Source organism: Phyllostomus discolor, chromosome 10 (assembly GCF_004126475.2).
Source record: "Phyllostomus discolor isolate MPI-MPIP mPhyDis1 chromosome 10, mPhyDis1.pri.v3, whole genome shotgun sequence".
Taxonomy (NCBI): domain Eukaryota; kingdom Metazoa; phylum Chordata; class Mammalia; order Chiroptera; family Phyllostomidae; genus Phyllostomus; species Phyllostomus discolor.
In genome coordinates this window covers 17,141,131-17,159,654 of record NC_040912.2, presented here as the reverse complement: position 1 = coordinate 17,159,654, position 18,524 = coordinate 17,141,131, and the positions used below count along the sequence as shown (strand labels likewise).

The window sequence follows — 18,524 nt, the reverse complement described above, 5'->3', positions numbered from 1 at the left end:
TGTAGATTTAATAGGAGTTCACACTTTGGTCATTTCCAGTAGTAAGGTGATTTGATAGATTTTACAAGCTTATGGTATATATTTTCTGCCAGGAACCCCAGCCTAAGAAGCAGCCCATAGGCTTCAACTGCAACAATATGAAAACATCCCGTATCTCTCTCCAGTCTGTGTTCTCTCCTCATTCTGTAATTGCTAATTCAGGAGAGTGTACTACTGGTTTTCCAGGTGGCTCAGTCTGGCTGTCATCCCTTGAGGCTTGTGGCTTCGGCAACATCAAACCCGCCACGAGGCCTTTGGGGATGGAGCCAAAACATTACTCTCGTCAGACACTTATCTCAGTCCTTGCTTCCCAAACTACAGAGCTGTGTGTGGAAGCTGAGGCTACGATCCAAGGGCACTTTGGAGGAGCCAGATTTTCTCTGAAACACAGATATGATCATGACTCTCTCTGTTTAGAGCCCCACATAGATGCCCTATTCCCTTCAGAATCATACAAGCTCCTTAAGTTTGCATTACCTGGCTCCTAGTTACAGGGCCGTCATAGGACCCATCCCCAGCAGTTTTGTTTATCACGCTTTATCTGCTCGCCACCGCCTGTGCTCCTGCCCCACTTTCAGGCCCTTCTTTCTCTCTCCCCAGTCTTCCTCTCTTCCTTCTGCCTGAGAATATGGTAGCTTCTTGCATACAGGAAAAGTACTACTCCTGCATCAAATTTTAGCTTATACAAGGTCTGTCCAGAAAAAGCCAGCCATTGTTAATATAATGAGAACAATTTGTGCAACATGGATGTAACCTGGCAGCTAAGGAGAGTGGACTGGAATGCGCATGTGTGAACAATGTCAGCTTCACTGTACTAGTTAGTGTGTCGGGGGTGTTGCAGAAGACACCACTGAGTGAGCATATGTGCTATGTGGCCATCACAATCACAATGACTGAGTGAGTAGAGCAACGAGTCTGCATCCAATTTTGCATTAAGCTTGAACATTCCTCCGCAGAAACTATTTGGATGATGCTGAAGCCATTCGGGGTCAATGCAATGAGTGCAGCGCAAACAAAAGGGTGGCACAAATGCTTCAAAGACAGTTGACAATCTGTGGAAAGCCATCCACATTCTGGAAGGCCTGCAACAAGCAGAACACCTGAGAATGTTGAATGTGTACGAACTACAATCAACAAAGACTGGTGACTGACAGTGCAATTCCTAGAAGGTGATTCCAAAACTACTGTGTCCAAGATTGTGATGCAGGATCTTGGCATGAAACATGTCATAGCAAAATTCATTCAGTGGCTTCTGCTACCAGAGCAGAAGGACCACGGTGCTGCAGTTGCTAATGCCTTGATTCAAACTGCTACCAATGAACCATATTTCCCAAAGAAGGTTATAACTTTGAAGGGACTAGGGCATCATTGTCCTATGTACAGTGTTTCTTTTATTTTGTATCTTCTTCAATAAATGTCTCTATTTTTCATATTACATGGCTGGATACCTTCTGGACAGACCTGGTATTTTATATTCTTTTTCTCTGTAGCGTTCACTACCACCCCATCCTCTTGTCCCACTAAGAACTGGGTAGCTCCTTGTAAATTACCACCATCAAGTATGTACTTGTTTTGTGTTGATTGCCCGTTTGTTAGTTCTTTCACAAGACTCCAAGCTCACTAAGGCAGGGACCATATGTGTATCTTTCACCTCACAACACCTTGTACAACTAAAACAAAACAAACAAAAAACCCCAATGCATCCTAAATGAATAAATGAATGAAAGAAGTAGGTGATAAAGAGTTCATAGTCTAGGTGAGGAAATAGAAACTAAACTAAACACACATATAACGTAGATTACACTATATAAGTACCAAGAGAATTGTGTAGCAACTAATTAGCATGCTTGCCACTTCCCATAGCTGCTGTAAAAAGCCTCTAATCTCTCTAACCCCCTTTTCACACTTATAAAATAGGGACAATGATATCAGCAGCTATGTGGTCTCTTGGTGCTTGACTTCTTGCAGGAAAGATTTCACAATACAGGTCCAGGTGATTTGGAGAGTATGTTGGTTAGAGCTGGGGACAGTGAAACAAAGGAAGGACTTAAGGTAGAAGAGGCAAGATCACAGCAACAGGAGTGAGCCTAGGCGGAGCTGCCTTGGCCCTTTGGAAATGTGAGGAAAAGTTGAGCCTAGGTTTGGAGATCTTGGCTCTTTAGGAAAAAAGGTCACAGAGGCAGAAAAAGGCTGGGCTGTGTGGACTCAGCTGAGACAAGTTCTGAGTTGGAGAAAAAAAGCAAAGATACATCACCTAGGAGAGAAGGGGTCAGGGGAAGGCACTGGCGTGCTCTAGAGAGAGAGAGGGCTCACACTGGGTCCTTTGCCTGAAGAATTTTTGTCTGTTTTCTAAAGGTAGGAATTTTAGGGGAGCTCTCAGGGGAGGATCTCAATAGTATAGTCATCAGCTTTCTAGGTGTGTCCTTGCAGGGTCCTGGTCTCTAGTGATTTCCCTGGTCAGGGAAAGGGGATTCAATCAGTGCAGCTGGTCCTGATGCCAGTGACAGCATCAGTTCGTCTGGTTTTGCTGCTTTCCTGGGCCTGGAGCTGAGACTCCATTGAGGCCTGGATGTTATCTCTGTCTCTGTGGTCAACAGACCCAAGGCTTTGTGTCTAAAATCATCTGATGCTGATCAAAGCCTTATTGTCATGAGGGCTTAATGCTTCGGGGGAGTGGTGGGCTAGGGAGAAAGAGGCAGCTGAACCAGGGTTGTGGGCGGGGCCAGTGTGAGGTGGCTTCCAGTCTCAGTTTCCTGGTTCCACACTTGCCAAGGAAGTTTTCTAGTTTCTTACTATGTGGCCTCAATGATACTTGCCCTGGTTACTGTAGAGATGGTAAGAGGTTCAAATAAAATGAATAAAAACCATTTTCTTTAGTATTCTCTGACTTGCACAAACTCAGCATATGATAATGGTATGAAACTGTTTCCAATGCACGGTGATAAACCTGTGAAGTCTACAGATGGGAAATGTACCAGCCTTTCCCTGGGTTTTGTTGCAAAGTCCTGCAACAGCCCTGTCGGAACTTAAAATCTGAGGAGCTTTAAAATCTCCTGATGCCTTGATGGCACCTCAAATCAAATAAATCTAAACCTCTTCGTGCATGCAAGATGCCTCTAGATTATCTGCAAGTTATTTGAATGAGAATAATTTGTCCAAAAGCAATCCAACAAAACAAACCGTGCATGCAAACAAAAACCACCACCACCAACAACAAAACACAAGCTGGACATCAGGATATTTCAGTCAAAACAAAACTTAACCTGAAATCAATTACCCCAGTAATGATTTTCCTCCAATTTTAAACATGGAGTAGTTTTGTAACCATTTCTGTGTTCATAAGCAATTTAGAGACTTCCTTGTTTGACATTGAAAATTGTGTTTTAGTTTTTAAAATTCTGGCCTGATTGTTAGCCACTATCCAACATTCTGCATGATTTCGAAGAGTGAAAATGTGATTCAGCCTGCATGGAAATTATTCACCATTATAAATGTTACCAAATTAACTGTTTCTGCCTATCACCCTGTGAAGAACAGAAGTACTGTGAAATCTGTCCTACCCACCTCCCATTTCACATAATACTCAAAGTCTATTTGATCAAGAACCCATGGTTGGACTGCACCCCCTTTTTTTCCCTCTAAAATTTGTTCAAAGTGTCACAGAAAGTCGGGCATTGGTGGTCACTGTCTCAAGAAAAGGCTGTCAAGCCAAAGGCTTGAAAATCAATCTCCTTTCTGCAAGAGGAAGAGAGAAGGTTGGAAATGACTCTGAGTGCATGTCCACCGGCCCCAGGGACAAGTGTCCCCACAACAGGCTGCATGTTTTAAACCAGCTCCCTCTCCAATACGCACACAAACACCGCATGGTGTCAGCATCTTTCTATTCCTCACAATCGAAGAATCTCTGGAACAATGAAATGTGCAATAATGAGTAGTTTGCTGAAACAAATTACAAAGTAGTTTGTGCTGCATGTTCCAATCAAATGCGTGTTTTTCCTATAAAAAGAATCTGGATGCATAAATACCATGTATTAATATAAGTATCCCAAGGGTGGGTCGATAGCTTGTATTACTTGTCCGAATTTTCATGTTATTGTAGTGAGTCGGCATTGTTTTATGTTAAAAAATATCAGAAACTTAAAAAGGGAAAGGATCTCTATTGTTGCAGATTTGGGTGGTTGTAAAAATCGTCTATTTTTAGACCATGTAACATAGTGTGAGGAGATGAGCTTGAGTGCTTAACTCACACTGTTTGAGTCTGAATCCTGGCTGTGCACTTACTGGGTGTGATAGTAGGCCACTTTCTTTCTTTTGTTTAAAGCTGAAATTATTAAAGTAGACTTTCAAATGGAAATGGAATTAGAAAATTTGAACAATATATAAAGCCTTAAATAAAAGAGTTTCATACAAAGGTATTCAAGTGAAAATGCCATTGCATCAGTTGGCTTTGTGCATAGCAAACCATCCCCAAATTCAAAGACCTTGAAAACCCATGAATTTGGTTCATAATTCCGCAGGCACAAATTTGGGCGGGGCTCAGATGCACTCATGGGGGCATCTGTGGTCAGGGGTGCTTCCCTGCGCTCATCCGCCTGCAGGTTAGACAGGGTTTGCTTTCCTGGTGGCTGTGCAGGTTTCTGAGGGAGAGAGGGACCCGCACAACCTCCTGCCCAGATTCTGGAACTTGCACAGTGACCATCCAACGCATAGAATGCTCCTGATCTCAATGCATTGTACTTTTGCCTAGGAGAGCATCGGGGGCTACTTCTATCCCATATCAGGTGCGCACTAGAAGTCCCTAAAGTGCCCACCTTCTCCCCCTGGGTGAAGCATAACAATAGTACCAACCGGAAGGGTTCTATCACCATTATGGGTCGCTTTTGTGAAATTGGTGGAATGCGTGATGATTTCAGCAGCCTCACAACCACCACCATCTTCATCCTAGTTAAGCTTTGTTACAAACCTGCCAGGCTGTGTAAAGGTCACCAACACAGAATCTTTATGCATCTATTATAACTACTACGTATGTTTACAGACAAGGAGACCAGATTCTAATGAAGATTAAACAAGGTCAGCCCCTCGAATGTGGCAATCCTATCTGTACTGTGAGCAGCCGCAAACCATATTTCTTGAGTGAGTGAATGAATGAGTTGCCCAAGACACTAACACACAGCTGTTAATCAAAAAATCTAAATCAGGAGTAACTTATTCCACAATTCATGCTTTAAATCACTAAAAATCCTCGCTTTTCCTAAACTCATGACCAACACCATTACGGAAGAAATTGGAAGTCATGAAAATGGGTGGCTTATTTTATTTAGCCTCTACCTAAAAATTGTTAAAGTGGGAATCTGGCCAAGCTGATAAATATGACCATTTTAACAGACGTGGGAAGAATGTTTTAAAGCCCTGGCTTTGGCAGACGTGTGAATGCTGGCATTCTTGCAGAAATAATTCAGGCAAGACGGCATGGCTGGTAGGTGCTAGCATCGAGTGGTCTGGGTGTCAGTCTTGGCACCGTCACCTGGGACAGCCAGCCCACTGTCTTCAAACTTCAGCTTCCTAATCTGCAGTGTACCACTGTGACGTGGAGAAGCTGTGAGGGCAGAAGAAACAAAGACAGTGCAACGATAAGGACAGTGACTGGCCAGTATTAAGTGCTCCACAGTGTACCCCTATTTTAGTCCCTGGCCAGGCACCTTAGTTACAATCTGCTTGATTCCGCCTAATTAAGGCTGTAAAGAGGAACTTGGGAGCAGAAGCGCCGGACCTTCTAGAATGAATAGCATGGTAGAGCCTGTGACATAAGAGAAAAAATTGGATAAGAGTATGAATGAACACTGGAGAATGCTTTGGCCCCATCTCTGGGAATGAGTTCATTGTTTTGTTTCGCTTGGTATTATTCGCATGATTAATTTCAGCTCCTTTTCAATGTCCTGCTACTATAAGCAATCTATCTCTATATAAATTTGATTCAGCTTAAAACAAAGATTCAAATAGTATTCTCTTAAAGATTTTATTGATAAAATTTACTGTATGCATACACTAGGTATACTGAGACACAAATTCGCGATTTCATTTGTCAGTAGGAAGAATGAAAATAGGTTGAACACAAACTAGTTTTTTGAAATAACTGTATTTAGTTTGGAAAGTGTTTTGGGAGTTCAATAAAATTTGAAATACAGTGCTTCTGGGGAAAATCCTTGTTTAAAATTTGCCTAGTAGATTTTGGAAATGAAAAACAAAAAACCAAAAATCTAAACACAAACATATCCACCAGCTATTGGTTGATACAGACCCCTTGTAATTCACAAATATGTCAGCAGATGGCAAACATGAGCTTTAAATTTGTAAAGTTTCACTGCAGTCCAAAGTACCGTAGGAATGGAAAAAATGGAAGCAATTATTTATGGACGGCTTGTTTTTACCTATAATCTTTTGAAAGAGGACTTGGGATCCTTTTTTGACTCTGAGAAGTCTTTTGGCTTTATTAGACTGTTGAATTTATAGATGTATGCTTAAAATGAAGGGAAAATATTAGATTTTATTAAACATAGATTTTACATTTTTGCCACTTACGCTGTTACTGAAAATACACAGAAATGAAGTGACTCAAAGGTGCCTGTCCTTAAGCTAAGACCCAACTCCCTCCACACACTTACGCTTCCTTGGTGGTCCTCAAGGTCAGGTCCCTGCCCCAGCAGCATCCCTATTCCAGGCAAGTGGTTGGAAATGCAGATTCTCAGGCCCCACCCCAGGCCTATTGAGTCAACCTGGATGGAGCCCAGCAACCTGGCTCACTGAGCCCTCCAGGTGATTATAATACCTGCTGGGTCTGAGAACCAGCGCCTCTGAAGAGTCTTCACTTTCAGGACAGAGGCTCAGAATTGATGATTTTTATTCAGGTATAGTGGACATAAATGCAGTGATAACCAACAATGTAGCTGGTTTTTTTCTTTCATATGGTTCCGTGTTCCAACTCAGTAAATTTTGCAACGTAAGGAAAATAAAATAATGCACAATTTATACGGACTTGGAAAAGTAGAATGCCATCATTTAATTTCCACACATTTCTCATGCTGCACAAAGGATTTCACTTTGTATTCCCCTTTGGATTATATGAACAGGGATAACATTATGGTCAATTTTGCATTGAGACAGCTAATTGAAACAATTAAAACTAAATAAAAATATGATTATTTCCGAGGGGTATAGAGCAGTCTTCAGGGAGGAAACGATTCTCTACAACGTGTGCATTGTTCTCATTGGTTTTAGCGTACATGTATGCCCCACGCTTTTAGGCACAGCCAAATCCCCCTGCCATTCTCTTCTCACTGAAATAAGATGAACAGTCCTTTGAAATTAACAACAAATGCTCAGGCCACATTTTCATTAGTAAATAAGGGAAGGCTTACAACAAGTATTTCACAATGTGATAAAGTTATCCTACATACTACTTTGCCTCAATTATCGCACTATTTCAAATTTCCTTCTATTAATTCAGAAATTTTCAAAGGACACGTAAACTGCCAATCCCCACGACAGTGTTTATTCAGCTTCTTCAGTCTGGAAGCAACCTTTCTTCTTGTCCAAAGTGAATAAATACAGCATTTACACAGTTTTAATAAACAGATTGTTTGTAAATCACATTAGGTGCCAGAGGGGTAATAATAAGAGCAAAAAGCCTAAGTTAACCATTGCATTCTCAATCCCTCTCTTTGTTGTTACTTGTTTTTCTCACTTACGTAGTAACTGGATATAATGCTGTTGAAAAACCCTGATCTTTATGCTTGGATTATATCTCCTGGCCATAGTTTAGATGTTCTGAATATTATCTAAGAAGAGATTTATGTGTATATATATATAAAATACATACGAAGACTATCCAGAAAGTATCCAGCCATCTAATATGAAAGATAGTTTATTGAACAAGATATAAGATACAAGAAACATTGTACACAGGACAATGATGCCTCGGTCCCCTTCAAAGTAGGCATCTCGGGACCTTACACAGTTCTCCCAGTCACCATCAGCTGCCGTATTTCCTGAATATCGTTGATGGTCTGAACTCTCTTTCCTTTCAAAGGTGAATTTCAGTTTTGGGAAAAGCCAGAAGTTGCAGGGCACCAAATCTGGGCTGTAGGGGGTACTGAGTCACCTGGGTGATTTGATGTTTCACCACAAAACTCTACACAAAACGTGATGCATGAACAGGTCCATCATCATGATGAAGCTGCTAATCACCAGTTGCCCATAGCTGTGGCCTTCTAACTCATCTGGATAGTTTCTGCAGAGGAATGTTCAAGCTTAACCCAAAATTTGATGCAGATTTGTTGCTCTACTCACTCAGTCATTTTGAATGCAACAGCCACACAGTACACATGCTCACTCAACAGTGTCTACTGCCCCCACTGACTAGTACAGTGAAGTCATCATTGTTCACTCATGTGCATTCCAGTCCACTCTCCTGGGCTGCCAGGTTATATCAATGTCATGCAAATTGTTCTTGTTATATTAAAATGGCTGGACTTTTCCTGGACAGACCTTGTTGTAGTTCCTAATTTTACTTATCATCATATTTTACTTATAACTATATATGCTTTAAATCTGAACTTTCAAATATGGACTTTGATAATGTCATATCACCTGAAGTTGCAAGTATCTATATAAATATTTATCAGACAAGGAGGCAATTACATAGCCCTTCTGGATGAAATGTTCTAGTTTAAAAGAATTTGCTTAAAATAATAAAATCACTTTGCGATGTGTGTTTGGCGCTGTGCACGTGCACCTAGCTGTGAGCATTGGGGAGACTCCTGAAGGGGTGAAGAGGGTATCGGAAGGGGGTGGGCCACTCTCTGAGGTTTTGATACCATCTTTACATGATTTATACCACCCTTTTATGAAAACTAGGGTCAGCATTTCTTGTAAGGGCCTATTTCCTTCCCAATTAGATCTTACTGCAATGGAATTTTAACACTGCTCTTTTAAGGTTTTCAAGTCCCAGGAATCTGGCCAATAAAATTAACCATGGTGCTTTCAAGGGGACCTGTGAATATCCTCATTTTCTTCCATCTGTCTTTAGCTCACTGCAGACCAAAAAAATAGAAAAGCGTTTCCTTTTTTATTTTTGGAATATTATTTTAAAGCTGTAGTTTTAATAAACCACCTGCTGGTTGCACAGTGTGTGAGGGTGTGAACCCTCCAATCTTTGACATTAAATATATTCCAAAGAACATGGTATGGAAAGTTTGAAGGTGGAAAGTAGACAAGAAAGAAATCTAGATATGGTGTGTTTTGATATATAATTCATTCTTAAGTCATTAAACAAAATGCATATTAATAGATCATACTCTAGATTCCCTTATAAGAAGCCACAGGGTATTCTTAATATTCCTGTGCTTTGGAAATGATTACAATAGTGAATTCATCTTTATCCAGTGGCAAAGAGTTGGCGTCTCCAGTCATAAAAGAATGCAACAGCTTGCAGGACTTTACAAGGGAAGACCACATGAAAGCTCTGGAACTCCAAGACTCACACTGAAAAGGGTATTTCGGAGTGAGGAGAACCACGGACTAATGAACGCAACTGCCGATGTAGGTGTAAGGTGTCCTGTTAAACAATCCGGAAGGCCCTGAGTGAAATGAATGGGTGTAGTGGTCAAAGCTTGACAACTAGAATAATGAAGTGTCAGGTTCAAGTGCAGGGGCAGCTGATGGCGATTCCAACAGAGGATGATTTTGCAGAGTGTTTTGAACAGAGAAAGAGATGCTGGGAGAACTGTGTGAGGTCCCAAGTTGCCTACCTTGAAGGGGACTGAGGTGTCATTGTCCTAGGTACAATGTTTCTTATATCTTGCATCTTCTTTAATAAATGTCTTTATTTTTCATATCACGTGCCTGGATACATGCTGGACAGACCTTGTATACCTAGAGGACCGAAAAGCCAGAGAAGCTCAGATCTTAAAAGGCTGAAATGTAATGAGGGCATACCCAGACAACACAGGACCTGTAGAGTATGTTTGTATGATAAGGTTGAGTGCTACCTCTTTGATTGGCTGGTTTATAATGAGGGACAGAATGTTTCACTGGTAAAGCCATCCACAAAGAAAAATGTAGCTTTTTTTTTTTTCAGTCCTGGGCAGTGACCTTGGCGGACACAAGGCATTTCTCCTAGCCCTCTTTCAGGATGTTGTGGAATGATGTGTGAGGAGCACCTCTGTTACTGAGCAAGGTGGGAACCAATATCCTGACTGATTACTAGGAGCAGTCATGGTGCTGATTCCTTGTGGTAGAGGAAGGTTTGTTGCAGACTGACAATATTTAAGCTTTCTCTCTGAAGCTTCAGCCAAGATCTAGAGTATCTCTGGCAATTTACATTAACACAACACATTTTGAATTTGGGGGTTAGAATTTATAGTATATTGTATAATAATGAAGCAGAGCCTTTGGGTGTTAATGAAGAAAAAAACTTTAAAATCAATAGTTCATAGCTCATGTGAAGGAAATAAATATGGATCCTAGTTCTTGATGATGTCCTATTAAATGAAGCTATCTGCCTATAATTAGTTGATATAGATACTATTTAATTGTTAAAGTATTGAAATAACTTTTTCTAGATATAGAATTTAACTTTTCACAATATATTTCTTGGGAAATACACCCCTGGTAAAAGACTTATATTTCATAAATAATGTTCCTGGCATCTACATTTCCAAGCAATTTCTGAATTGGTTTCCTCTGCTATCACTAACTGACAACCTGTGATTTATGGATTGGGAATAATTGAATTTCTTGGCTGTCATATACTTTGAGTAAGAAATATTACATGTGTTTCCAGAAAAATGATTTAAGGAAGAGAAGAGTGAAGTAATGTCAAGCTTTGAAACTTTATTTGGAAACTGGGTTCTAACCAAATGGTACTTAAGATGCTCTAAGTTTCTGAAATGTGTTTAAATAACCTTTGAAGAAATGTTGAAGTAGTTTGAGACAGATGGGTACTAAACTTGCTACTTTTGAGCTAAATCGATAAACAAAAAGGAGAGTGCAGCTTATTGTTGTCCTCACCTTCCCAAGCTCAAGAAATGTAGTTTTCATTGACGCATGGTAATAGGATGAATAAATTTCTTCAAAAATTGGAGTTACACAACATTTCATTTTGCTTGTCAAACAGAAAATATTTAGTGATTTAGTGAAATCGTTCCAGGACCAGATTTCTTTTTTTGAAAACCATGAAATCTCTAAAGCAACTTCTCAGTTTTATTGTGGGTTTGGCTTGCACTGTTTTGGGGGGAGTTTTTGCAAGTTTTGGTCAGGCCACGGATTGAATTGGTCCATCAACTTCAAATTCCATACCATTCTATCATGATGATAATTAGTCGACTGTGGCAGAACCTGTATAAGTATTGAAGCTTCCGAAGCTCCTCCCCTCCATGTGCTTTTTTTTAAGTCTCTTAAAAATTTGTATTTATTGATTTGAGAGAGAGACATCGAGATGTTGATTTGACGTTCCACTTATTGATGTGTTCATTGGTTGATTCCTGTACATGCCCTGACTGGGAGCGTATTGGGTCAATGTTCTAACCCACTGAGCTACCTGGCTAGAGCCCCTCTGTGTGCTTTTGACTAGCACTGACCAATAGGACTTTCTGAGATCTTGGAAATATGCTTTAACTGTTGTCCATATGTGGCTATTCAGCCCTAGGAATGTGGCTAGTTCAACTGAGAAACTGAACTTTTGCTTTTGTGTTGATTAATTTATATTTAAATTTAGATAACCCCATGAGACAAGTAGTAGCTATTGCATCAGAATATATCAGCTGACGTTAGAACAGTGAGTCTGCGGCCCGGAGCAGGTCGAGTCTGCATTAACATTGGCTGCTCTGGCTTGTGCTCAGAGGCTTTCCTCAGTGGTTCTACATTCAGGAGGCAATAATTCCCTACCAAAGAGATAGATGAAAATTTGTTAGGATGTTTTTGGTTGTTCTGACTGGGGTGTCCTCCTGGCACTAGTGGGTGGGGCCAGAGGCGCTTAGTGACCCAAAATGCATAGGACAGTCTGTACAATGAATTACCCTCCACCTCACATGCCAGCAGCAGCCAATTTGAAAAATGCAAATAGATTAGCAGAGTTGTCTAAGTTCCTCAACCTAGTGATGGGGTTACATCATCATAAACCCATCATAAGTTGAAAATATGATGTCCAAAATGCATTTCAAACACCTAACTACCAAATATCAGGACTCTCAGCCTACCTACCTTAAACCTGCTCAGAATACTTACATTATCAGGACGTAATCCCACCATCAGTCAAGGAGTAGCTGTGATTTCCTCCCACCTCTTCTTCTTTTCATCAAAAGAAGGAGACATTTATGGGCATTTTGTACATATTATGGGATGAGAAAACAACAAGCATGACATCCAAGAAACGCTGGCAGTACAGCACACTGCAGAGCATCGGGTGTGTGCCCTCATAATTGTGTGACTGACTGAGAGGTGAGGGTCACTACTGCCCAGCACCACAAGAGAGGATCACACTGCATAGGAGATGAGCAAAGTGCAGGCTTCAAAGTACAGTGTCTACTGAATGCGTATAACTTTTGCACCATCAGAAAGATGAAAAATCCAAAGTCGAACCATTGAAAAACAGGGGCTATCTGTATTGTGGTTTCTTTTGTGAGATCTGTGATCTCAGTCCTATCTGGAGTTAATTCTGTCTCTTGTGATCTGATCTTATTTCCTCCTGCCTCCCCAGGGACCTCACTTTCCAAGAATGCTCATTTTGTCCCGTATGGACAGCCATTCTCTCTCTATTTGAGCACGCTCTAATCTATCCTTTGTCAAATACTACCTTTCCTTTTTTTTTAAAGTTTTTATTTATTTTATTTTTCGAGAGAGGGGGATGGAGGGAGAAAGAGAGGAAGAGAAATGTTAATGTGTGATTGTCTCTCATGTTCCCTCTACTGGGGACCTGGCCCACAACCCAGGCATGTTGAAAGTGAACCAGTGACCCTTTAGTTCGCAGGCCCTCTCTCAACCCACTGAGTGACACCAGCCGGGGCCAAATAGTACCTTTTCTTAATTCCATATTTTGGCTGGGACCATCTCTGCCTCTCATTCCCTGTAAAACTCAGAACAGAACTTTTATTCACCAAGCTATTGAGGGAAATTATTTTTTGTATCATGTTGAAAGAAAGCCCACACGAAATGTAATTTCAAAACACACTATTTTATTATGCAGACACATCAACAGAGTCATCATACCATGTTCCACTTTCAAACAATTGTATGTATTTGTGTGTAGGTGTGCACACACATACACATATATGTTTAAAAAGTTCCAGGGTGAGTCCATTTTTATTCTTTCATGCTACAATAGCTGCCTCTTTTGTAGCTAGTCTCCACAGCACACTACCATATCAGTTTCATGTATTTGTTTTCTATTTTTGTGTCACATTAGCTTTTCCCAAGGGTAGGCTTCTACTAAACTGTAATGTAGTCACTTAAAAATATTCTAGTTCACACTTCAGTGTTTGTGAAAATTAAATTTTCAGGTACTGCAATACTGTCTTCCTAATTTTCCCTACCTACCTCAAAAAGAATGACTACACACCCCAAATATATCACTCTAAGTAACCGAGTCCTGAAAATATTGGGTAAAAATAACTTACATTTAAAGATATAGCTATACTTGGTTATATATACTGTAGACTATTTAGAAAATTGTGATGATTGTATTTCTTCTTAACTCTATGTGAAAGCAGTGGTATGCCTACTTTTGTCCTTTAAGTGTGATTTCATGAATTATTTCAAAGGCATTCAAACATCTTACTGATGTATTATGACTCTGTGTTGTGCAAACATGTCTACAAGGAAATGCCACCGAAAATTAGAGTCAGTGACTATTCTTTCAGTACAAAACTACAACTTTAGATAAACTCAGTAAGACCACACGCACACAATATTGGCATTGTACAGTTTAGATTTCCAGAAACAAAGACCATGCCTGCTTGTGGCATCCAATGAATAGTGCCGATGTGGATTCACTATCTGGGATTGCATTTATGGCAACTTTGGTAATCTACTGGGGAATGAAATCATCCAAATGAGTTGGGAGACTTCAAAAACTACACCACACAATCATAGTCCAGCTATTTTTTTTGACTATATACAGCCAGGAATTTTTATGAGCTCATTTAAAAATGGTAAGTGATTATAATGTTGCTCTAAAACTAAAAGACCTTCCGATTTCCACTAACTGGAATTACCATTTTTCTTAGCACAATTAAAAGCTGTATTTTTGCATCTAAATGATAACATGTTCTCATACTGGGTATTAAAAGTGTTGATTTACTTATGGTTCAGTAAGTAACACACAAAAATGAGTTGAAAATTGATTAGCTTTGGGGAAAAATAAAAATATACAGTACAGTGAGAGTTACATATTTAAAAATATCAGAGTTCTTTATGTGCTACCAGAGGTTATGTTCTTACAAATATTTTCAAAGACCGTACTACTTTCTTGCCTATACATTTTGTATAGGTTACTATCTTAACATTCTATCTATCATGGAAGAATTGATTCTTGTTATGCAAATGTAAACCTATCTTTTTATTTCCTTCTATAGAGAACTTTTCAGGTTCTTTGGATCTATGCATTCTTAAAAATGGTTTGTCTATATTGGCCCATGTGAACTGTAAAGCAAACAAAACACTAAATTCAGTTATAGCAAAGCTCACTGTAACTTCATCATTTGGGAATACTTCTCCTTCCTTGCATATGATTTAATTGGGCTGCAAGTGGTTAAAATGTATATATCATGAATAACCATTTGTCTATAGTTATGAATGTGGAAGTATATAATTTAAAGTTATGTATATAAATCAATATTACTATTGTTATTACATAAACACCATAATAATAGTGAAATAGCCAAATAATTAAGTAATTTATCTTTATACTACACTGTTCAGATCAATCGACTATAAATCCCAGCGACAATAATATGTACACACAGCAGACGTATTAAAAAGAATAAAAATGAGCAAATTTAGTAGAAATTCAAATATGTGATTTTGTGGGCATAGAAAAGCCTTGAACAATTGCCTTCCCACCTCTGTGGGAACAGAATCTCGATGATACCTGCCCAGGATCACAATTTCTCTTCTACCACCTACTCCCATTCACGAATGCTATACGTATGTGCTGTATAGATTGTCAATATTCACAGTATATACATGCACATACACATGCATACTTGTTTACTCTTAGGCTCCTTCATGAACTTGCAGACCAATCTACACAGTATAATCAATACCTGTTTATTTGCCCTAAATGATATTCATTTACAACGTTTTCGCTCTTGTGCAAAAATGCAAAAATATCATACAGATTAGTATTCTTTCTCTAAAAATCTTTTTATGCTTTAAGTTTTTTTGTCACTTACAAATAAATTAGGAAATATAGTTTATTCAAATTGAAAATCATTACAATGTTTTTACAAGGCATTGCTGAGGTTTTGAATTGTGGCGTTCTTGAAACCATCGTCTTTCAAAACACTAACTCAGTAAGTTATTGTTATTTCTTGATAGTTGCAATTTGGATTACTTACATGAAATATATCATGACAGATCTAACGCTCATGCTATTCAAAAAGTGTTTGTATAGAATATGAATCCTTCTGTTTTATCTATTCCTTGTTTTTTTTTTCTCTTGAAAAGTCTTTTTAAGAGCCATCTGGAAAATGTCGAAATTGCTGTACTAGAACATTTCTGGAAAGTTTTTCACCCAGTAAAAAAAGCTGAAGACATAAGTGAGGCAAAATTGAGGAAGAATAATTTTAGTGGATGTTCAGGAGAGATAACAGCAAATGCAACAAATGTTTCAGTTTTATCTCCCAGTCCTTTGGTGTTTCCTTGCCTCATGAAAATCCTAAAAAATGTTCAGTTCTTTAAAACATCAGCTATATTCTTCCATTGAATATCAGTTGTGGTCCGCCATTGCTCATGCTGTCTGTCATTTCCTGTTAGGAAAATAACATGAATTAATTAAAATTTCTATCAGAGTAAAGACATGGATTTGGTTGATGGGTTTGCAAAACAGAAATTTGAAGCCACTGAAGAACTTGCTGGGTTTGGGGGAAGGACAAGGATTGGTATTGGTGTTGCATTGGAGGCAATGGACTTTCACTGGACTGCATCTTGGGGCACACAAAAATACTGAAGTGACATTCTGTAAGACTAAAGTCTTCTGCCCACAGAAACAGTGCAGTCTAGCTCCAGTTCTGAGTTCCCCCTTTCATTCCCCAACTCTGTTTTGGAAAGACCTCACCTAGAAAGAAGATGGTTATATGCCCAAGTGTCTCTAATGTAGAGGCTCCTCTGCTGAGCATGCCAACAAAGAGCCAACTAGGGGTTGCCTTCATTCTATAGACAAGTATGTGGCCTTTTTGCTGAGAACTGAAAAAGGCCCACTAGGGGATCACTGCTTATTTGTAACTATGGCTCACTAATAAATCACTGTGGAAAAATTACTTTTATGACACTGTCACTCATACAGTGAAAAAAAAACAAACAAACAAAAGGAAAACACAACATGTTCTTTAAGGGATCAATTACTAAGCTAATGAGAAAACTACATGGGATAGCAATTACAACTTAAATATCAAGGATGACCTAACATAAAAAGTTCCATTTGCAAAGATAGAAAATATGTTAATTTAAGAAAAATTTAGAAGCTTCAAATTTGTAATTTATTAAGCCTTAAATTCTTCCCTACACAATAAAATGTAGTGAGGAGATGTGAGGTCTGTTCACATTAATAGTGGTTAGTGTACCATATTATAAATAATATTTAGGCAAAACTATCCAAAAATAGGTAAACAGCATCTTTCCTCACTTGAACAAGCCTACTTGCAACAGAACAGTAAAGAACAATTCAAATGAAAGTTATTTTCTCAATTATCTCATGCCTATCAGTTTATATCTACTTTCTGTTTGGATGAATTAATAATTACGAAGTAGAGTGTTTGCTTTTATAACCTTTGGAAATTCTTTCAGATATTTATTTGAAAATGAAAAGCTATCCATACCTCATTTTTAGTCTTTTCTCTTTGAAAATTCAATATACAAGTTAAAATAGAGTGAAAATGCTTGCTTTTTTGTATTGGGGGGTGGTTTTAGAAAGCTCCCGAGGAGGAGCAAAGAGGTCCATGAAGATAGGAACTGGCCTGGTGTTTGAACATGACTTTCGAAAACTTTGCTGCCTTTTAGAAGATGGGGTCGAGTTCCTTCCAAGAAAATTCTGGGAAAGGAGACAATGGGCATGCGAGACGTTTCCTCTCCCATCAAGACCAGTCTTCCCAGGCTAAATGCCCTGGCCCCTTCCAGGCTGTAGGGGGTTGGTCATCTTGTCCCTGGGCATCCATTGTGTCACCCCTAGTAAGATGCTAAGAAATTACCAGAATAAAAGAGCTTAAAAATTCAAACCCCTTTAGGATAAAGGCTCTGACAGGAAGCAGAGAACATCCCTTAGAGCATGCAGCCGGCCTCCGTGCTCTGGTGATGGTACAGTGAATTGAGGGGCTGGCCCTGCTAGAGATGTGTGAGGTGGCAGTGCATCTGAAACCACACTGAGATTACTGGGCTGTTGTCAAGTTAATAAATAAGAAAACAGATTTAAGGTTTCATTCAAGAACTCAGGGCTGGTGGCAAGGTAAGTAGAAAGAGTTCTTCCAAAACAAAATGAACTTTAACAAAATTTACCCATACCTCTTTTTTCTATTTCTCTTACTAGATCAAAAACACAATTTCCTAATGAATGTATAAGAATGAACTTTCCTAGTTTCCTTTTCTTCTCCTAAAATGACACTGCATTAATAGTGTAGCCTAAAACCATTAAAAACTAATCTAATGTATAATCTTTTATTGCAGGATTAAAATATTCAGTTTCTTAAATCTTAACAAAGGAAGAATTTTCTCAACTAAATTCACCCTAATATAGATTCAATAAAATCACTGATGGAAAGTAACAATGGAAACCAATTTTTAAATGGGTGAGTATCATACAGTTTATTTGCAAGTAGGCATGTCCTGTTTAACAAGATTATACTCTAAGTGTGGGCCTGACCAAACAAGAGAATTTGCAAATGGACATCTTTTTGCAATTGGGCCACGGTGTCTATGTGAATTTCTGTACTTCCAATTATATTGTTTAACCAAACCAAGAACCGCAACTATTTTCAGTGATTCAAAATACGGGAAATAAATTTAAAATGCATCAATCAAATAATTTTGCAAGAAGAAAGTTTCCATACAGGATTTTTACTTTATTAATGTCAGACTTCTTTGCTCATGCAGTCTTGGCATGAGGGAGATACAGTTTGTCTTGATCAGGTACATCTATTATTAAAAACAAAACTCTGGTCTGAGAATGATGATACTGAGTCAGAATCAATGACATAGCAGAGAATAAAGGAGTCATGAAT

The 18,524-nt window shown here is 38.9% G+C and overlaps 1 protein-coding gene across 6 annotated transcripts in view; it reads right to left on the bottom strand.

Annotated features, from left to right (window-relative positions):
* Nucleotides 1–13,248: 13,248 nt before the first annotated feature.
* TMEM196 (transmembrane protein 196) overlaps nucleotides 13,249–18,524 on the bottom strand; it is a 53,451-nt gene continuing 48,175 nt past the window's right edge. For 3 of the 6 annotated variants that reach the window (XM_036010536.1, XM_028526089.2, XM_028526090.2), the window contains one exon: nucleotides 13,249–16,061. In XM_036010536.1, the coding sequence (XP_035866429.1) occupies nucleotides 16,055–16,061 (7 nt within the window). In that variant the 3' untranslated portion in view covers nucleotides 13,249–16,054. The remainder of the gene's footprint in view (nucleotides 16,062–18,524) is intronic. The other 3 variants (XM_036010537.1, XM_028526087.2, XM_036010538.1) reach the window with 1 other exon arrangement.